General features: G+C 61.6%; 1 protein-coding gene across 1 annotated transcript in view; it reads left to right on the top strand.

Annotated features, from left to right (window-relative positions):
* Positions 1 to 4,677, top strand: part of PRPF19 (pre-mRNA processing factor 19) — a 9,341-nt gene extending 4,664 nt beyond the window's left edge. Inside the window, exons 2-16 of the mRNA XM_026045629.1 lie at positions 7 to 193; positions 629 to 705; positions 814 to 955; positions 1,075 to 1,148; positions 1,225 to 1,287; positions 1,374 to 1,415; positions 1,562 to 1,636; positions 1,903 to 1,978; positions 2,214 to 2,323; positions 2,542 to 2,697; positions 2,776 to 2,845; positions 3,036 to 3,121; positions 3,698 to 3,868; positions 4,095 to 4,200; positions 4,564 to 4,677. Of these exons, the coding sequence (XP_025901414.1) occupies positions 7 to 193; positions 629 to 705; positions 814 to 955; positions 1,075 to 1,148; positions 1,225 to 1,287; positions 1,374 to 1,415; positions 1,562 to 1,636; positions 1,903 to 1,978; positions 2,214 to 2,323; positions 2,542 to 2,697; positions 2,776 to 2,845; positions 3,036 to 3,121; positions 3,698 to 3,868; positions 4,095 to 4,200; positions 4,564 to 4,661 (1,533 nt within the window). The 3' untranslated portion in view covers positions 4,662 to 4,677. The remainder of the gene's footprint in view (positions 1 to 6; positions 194 to 628; positions 706 to 813; positions 956 to 1,074; positions 1,149 to 1,224; positions 1,288 to 1,373; positions 1,416 to 1,561; positions 1,637 to 1,902; positions 1,979 to 2,213; positions 2,324 to 2,541; positions 2,698 to 2,775; positions 2,846 to 3,035; positions 3,122 to 3,697; positions 3,869 to 4,094; positions 4,201 to 4,563) is intronic.
* The last annotated feature ends 369 nt before the right edge of the window (positions 4,678 to 5,046 follow it).

The following is a 5,046-nucleotide window of genomic DNA, read 5'->3' as shown; positions in this document are numbered from 1 at the left end:
CGGCAGCGCCGCAGCCCCCCGCGCTCTCCCTTCCCCCGCGCAGTCTCCAACGAGGTGCCCGAGCACCCGTGCGTGTCGCCCGTGTCCAACCACGTGTACGAGCGGCGGCTGATCGAGAAGTACATCGCGGAGAACGGCACCGACCCCGTGAACAACCAGCCGCTCTCCGAGGAGCAGCTCGTAGACATCAAAGGTAGCGGGAGCCGCGGGGCGCCTCCCGGGGCGGCAGCGCCGGGCCCGCGGGCCTGCCGGGCTCGGGGGCGCGGCGTGGCGCTGCGACGCTCGTTTGGGGCAAAATCCGCTGTTTGCGCGAAGGTGAGTGGTGGTGGAGGCGATGGCCGAGGAGCCGCAGAGCTCCCGGGCGCAGGCTGCAGGTRTCGGGCAGGCTGCCGGATAAGCAGGACCAGGGGCTGCATGTGCCCCGGCAGCCGCTCTCCGTGCTGGGAGCCTGCGGAAACCTCGGCCGGAGGGCTAGCCGGTGCTCCCGGGGAGGGCAGCAGCCGGAAAGCAGGGCTGGAGGCAGCCGTTGCTAGAGGATGGAGGCAGCGGAGGGCGCACGAGCGGGGCTCGTGGGTTTAGGCGAAGCTTGGGGTTCATCCCAGAGCCTCACGCGTTCACTCTGCCGCAGTCGCTCACCCGATCCGGCCCAAGCCGCCGTCCGCTACGAGCATCCCAGCCATCCTGAAGGCCCTGCAGGACGAGTGGGTGAGCACCGGGGCTGAGGAGGGCGCCCGGCGCCCCTGCTGCCCCCGCGGGAGGAAGGGGCAGTGCCCCGAGCCTGACGCCTTCCCCGTGCGGCTCTGCCCCTGCCAGGATGCCGTCATGCTGCACAGCTTCACCCTGCGCCAGCAGCTGCAGACCACGCGCCAGGAGCTGTCCCACGCGCTCTACCAGCACGACGCCGCCTGCCGCGTCATCGCTCGCCTCACCAAGGAGGTCACCGCGGCCAGAGAAGGTGACGCGGGGCGCTGGGGGGCGCCGGGGGTCTGGGCGGAGCGCGCCGTGGGTCGCAGCCGCTCTGCGACTCCGGGGCGAGTGGCCTCTTCAACTCGTAGGTTTTCTCTGTCTCCGCAGCCCTGGCGACGCTGAAACCCCAGGCTGGCCTCATCGTGCCCCAGGCGGTGCCCTCGGCCCAGCCAAACGTGGCGGTGAGTGTCCCCCGCACGCCTTCACCTCCTTGCTCCCACCCTGCGCCTAACYGGCCCTCTTCCCTGTCCTCTGCAGGGTGCTGGGGAGTCCATGGATCTGGGAGAGCTGGCAGGCATGACCCCCGAGATCATTCAGAAGGTAAGGGCTCTTCTGGCACAACCTTCCCTGGTTCCTCGCCRCCAGATCCGGGATCAGTTTGGTAACGGCCTCTTCTTGTCCTGCAGCTGCAAGACAAGGCCACGGTGCTGACCACGGAGCGCAAGAAGGTGAGCAGTGGCAGGTGGCATCTTGTTTTGGAAGAGGAGGGTTGGGGTGGCTTTGGGGGCTGTTTTAAGCAGGTGCAGTGAATTGAGGATGTGCASCCTCCCTGGGGGAAGCTGTTATTTATCTCCGGGTTACTTTATTCCTGCAGAGGGGCAAGACTGTTCCGGAGGAGCTGGTGAAACCAGAGGAGCTCAGCAAGTACCGGCAGGTGGCTTCGCATGTGGTGAGTGCCACGGCTCGGCGCGAGGGCTTGGAAGCTCAGCTGGGCGTCCTGGCAATCCCTCCATGGCTGAGCAGCGGATCTGCTGCTCTGCAAGGCAGGAAGGGGAGCGTGGCATTTTGTGCCACAGCACGTAATGCAGGGATAGATGTGGCACAGACCGGCAGTGCTGGAAGGACACCCCTATGCTCCCCTTGAGGGCCTCTCAGTTCCGTTGGGGGCACTCTCTGACTCGTGGCATTAACCCGGTGTCCTTTTAACTTGTGTAGGGGCTGCACAGTGCCAGTATCCCGGGGATCCTTGCCCTGGATCTCTGTCCTTCCGACACCAACAAGATCCTCACCGGTAAGGGAGCCGTCCCCGCTTGCTGGGGACTGGCCACTAGCAAAGAGCTGCGGTTGCTCTGGGGCACGTTGCCTTCTGTGCTGCTGCAGCGGGGGTGTATGGCCGGGGACATCAGGAATTCTCTCGGCTCGGTGCAGAGCTTCTCAGGACAACGTGGTCCCGAGGAAAGGCGGGTGGGCTTGGGCTGCGCCGGCCGCCAACTCCATCTCTGGCAGCTCTCCCCTTCGTTTTCCAGGCGGGGCTGATAAAAACGTCATTGTCTTTGACAAGACTTCGGAGCAGATCCTGGCCACGCTCAAGGGGCACACCAAGAAGGTTACCAGTGTCGTGTTCCACCCGTCCCAGGTGAGATCACGCTCGCGTTTGGAGTGTGGAGTGTCTTCCCTCACAGGCCAGGTGGCTGTAGATCAGATGGACCCATCTCCTGSTTGTCTGTTCTAAGGGAATGGGGTGAGGGCGGGGCTCTCCATCCCACTTGATGAAGGCAGTTCTAGGAAGCTSTCAGATGGGAGGTGAAAGTCTTGTGACCATGGTTCATGCCTCCTTGTCTCACCCCTGTCCAGGACTTGGTGTTTTCAGCTTCTCCTGATGCAACCATCCGGATCTGGTCTGTGCCCAACGCCTCGTGTGTCCAAGTTGTCCGTGCCCACGAGGGCTCTGTGACCGGCCTGAGTCTCCATGCCACGGGGGACTACCTCCTCAGCTCTTCTGATGACCAGGTGAGACGCTGCCCAAAGAGTGCAGACACCCCCAAGCCCTCCCTTCTTGGTGCTCAGTGCTCTGTTGTTCTCTTCCAGTACTGGGCTTTCTCGGATATCCAGACAGGCCGTGTTCTCACCAAGGTGACGGATGAGAGCTCTGGCTGTGGTAAGGCTTGTGSCTGGGCCTGCCTACCCCTGGGGGCCGTTCCGAGATTGTGGAGAAGGGGATTTTCTGCCCACACATCCCTGGGTCTCCAGTAGCCCRGAGAAACTTCTGTGGGCACCCCCTGGTAAAAGGATCTCCCAGGTCAGACTCTTCCCCTAAACCTTCCRCGTTTCCCCCTGTGTCTTTGCAGCTCTTACCTGTGCCCAGTTCCACCCAGATGGGCTCATTTTTGGAACAGGGACGATGGACTCGCAGATCAAGATCTGGGATCTGAAGGTGAGGGTAGCTCTGGGCAGGCAAGAGGCGTGGAGAGGTGTGAGGGGACGCAGCCACAATCAGTCTGTTGGGTCTGGTGCCCAGAYGGGTGCTCAGCCCAAGGCACGGAGCCCGTGTCTGCTGGAGTGAGTCTGGGAGAAGGTTTTCAGCGTGGCTTGCGGTATTTTTCTCCAAAAATATACAGCTTCAGCCGAGGAGTTGCCTCTTTTCTGGTGCTGAAGCTGGCAATCAGTATGTTTTTTCGATGAGTTGGTCTCCTCCCTAAGAGAGGAGGAGGTTTGTAGGCTGGCAGGCTGGCTGTGYGGTGGGATGAGTAACTCCGAGGCAGACTGCTGACCCGGATGGGCCTACGCTGAGCTGTCTGCACAGAGCAGAGCCGTTACGGGGCTCTGCTCTGCTGCGTGCCTGGAGCTCACGGGAAGTGTGAGAGTTGGGTACCGCATGGGATGACGTTGCCCTGTGGCTTTCCTCATCTCCACTTCTGTGCTCAYGCAAATTCCTGCCAGCCTGCTCCTTCAGAGGCCCTTGTGCCCGAGGCAGCGTTTCCCTRCAAGCCTTTAACCCTCTCGCTCCCAGGAACGTACCAACGTGGCCAACTTCCCCGGGCACTCGGGCCCCATCACCAGCATCGCTTTCTCTGAGAACGGCTACTATCTCGCCACGGCCGCGGACGACTCCTCCGTCAAGCTCTGGGACTTGCGTAAACTCAAGAACTTCAAGACGCTGCAGCTGGACAATAACTTTGAGGTGCGTGACCCTCGCGGCCSGGCAGGCTTGTAGGTCTCTGCCACCGTGTCCACCTTCCAAGCCAGTGCCGTGTCCATAGCGCTCCTCTCGTCCGTGGGGAGCCTGATGTAGAGGTGCCAGCCGTGGTGGTGGGTTCCCTTCATGGACTGTTGAGAAGAGTTGATCCCCAGTTGCCAGTTTGGAGCTTTTAGGCCCGATGTGAAGCTTTGCTTCTCCCTCTCCGCAGGTGAAGTCTCTCATCTTTGACCAGAGTGGCACCTACCTGGCCCTGGGTGGCAYGGATGTTCAGATCTACATCTGCAAGCAGTGGACAGAAATCCTCCACTTCACAGGTGAGGGGCTCTGGCCGCCGGAGACAGATTGAGGGACAGTTGGAAGGGTGGTGGCCCTTTTTGGGGAGAGGGAATCTTCTGGTTCTGCTGTACGTGGTGCTGCAGACCTAGCTGTGGGGTGCAGAGTGATAGTACCGGCCCCATCAGCAGGTGCCTCGGGTGCAGGGGAAAATGGGAGGCAATCCTCAGCTGTGCAGCATGAACTCTTGAGGTTCTGGGAGCAGGAGCTTTGGAGATGGTCTCTTAYTGCTGCCACTAGTCGGTGACCATGGAAAGAGCCTGTAGCAGAGGCTAATTCCTTGGAAGCCCCGTGTCCTGCTCTGCGTGAGCGTGCCCTAACCACGCGCTGCCTTCCCTCCGCAGAGCACAGCGGCCTCACCACGGGGGTGGCCTTCGGCCACCACGCCAAGTTCATCGCCTCAACGGGCATGGACCGGAGCCTGAAGTTCTACAGCCTCTAACTGCAGATGGGCGGCCAAGGGGGGCTCTCGCTGCAGCGCTGGGCTTCGGGGGGGACAGGGGGAGTATTGGGGKGGGGGGCGGTGTGGGAGGGAGGGAGGCGGGTGGGTTTCGGCGCTTCCCTGCGCTTCCCTGCTCTGGTTGTTGGCAGCAGGGAAGTCAGCAGGATGGCGCCTTCCCCGTTGTTTATGGCTTTGGTGTTTTGTTTCTCTCCTCTCCTGGTTTCGTGCTCGTCCTTCTGGCTTTAGATCCCTTTTTTTTTGTGGTTGTAACTGAGGCAACAAAAGGCTTCATCCCGTTTGCTGGTGGGTGTTTGAGAGACCGTAGTGGGGCTGCGTGTGGGGAGGGAGGTGAACGTGCAGGGTTTGTAAGCAGCTGTCTAGTTTC

The sequence above is a fragment of the Nothoprocta perdicaria genome, unplaced genomic scaffold (assembly GCF_003342845.1).
Source record: "Nothoprocta perdicaria isolate Ctin4 unplaced genomic scaffold, notPer1 scaffold_405, whole genome shotgun sequence".
Taxonomy (NCBI): Eukaryota; Metazoa; Chordata; class Aves; order Tinamiformes; family Tinamidae; genus Nothoprocta; species Nothoprocta perdicaria.
Note: the sequence above shows the minus strand (reverse complement) of the source record. Positions and strands in the feature narration are given on the sequence as shown.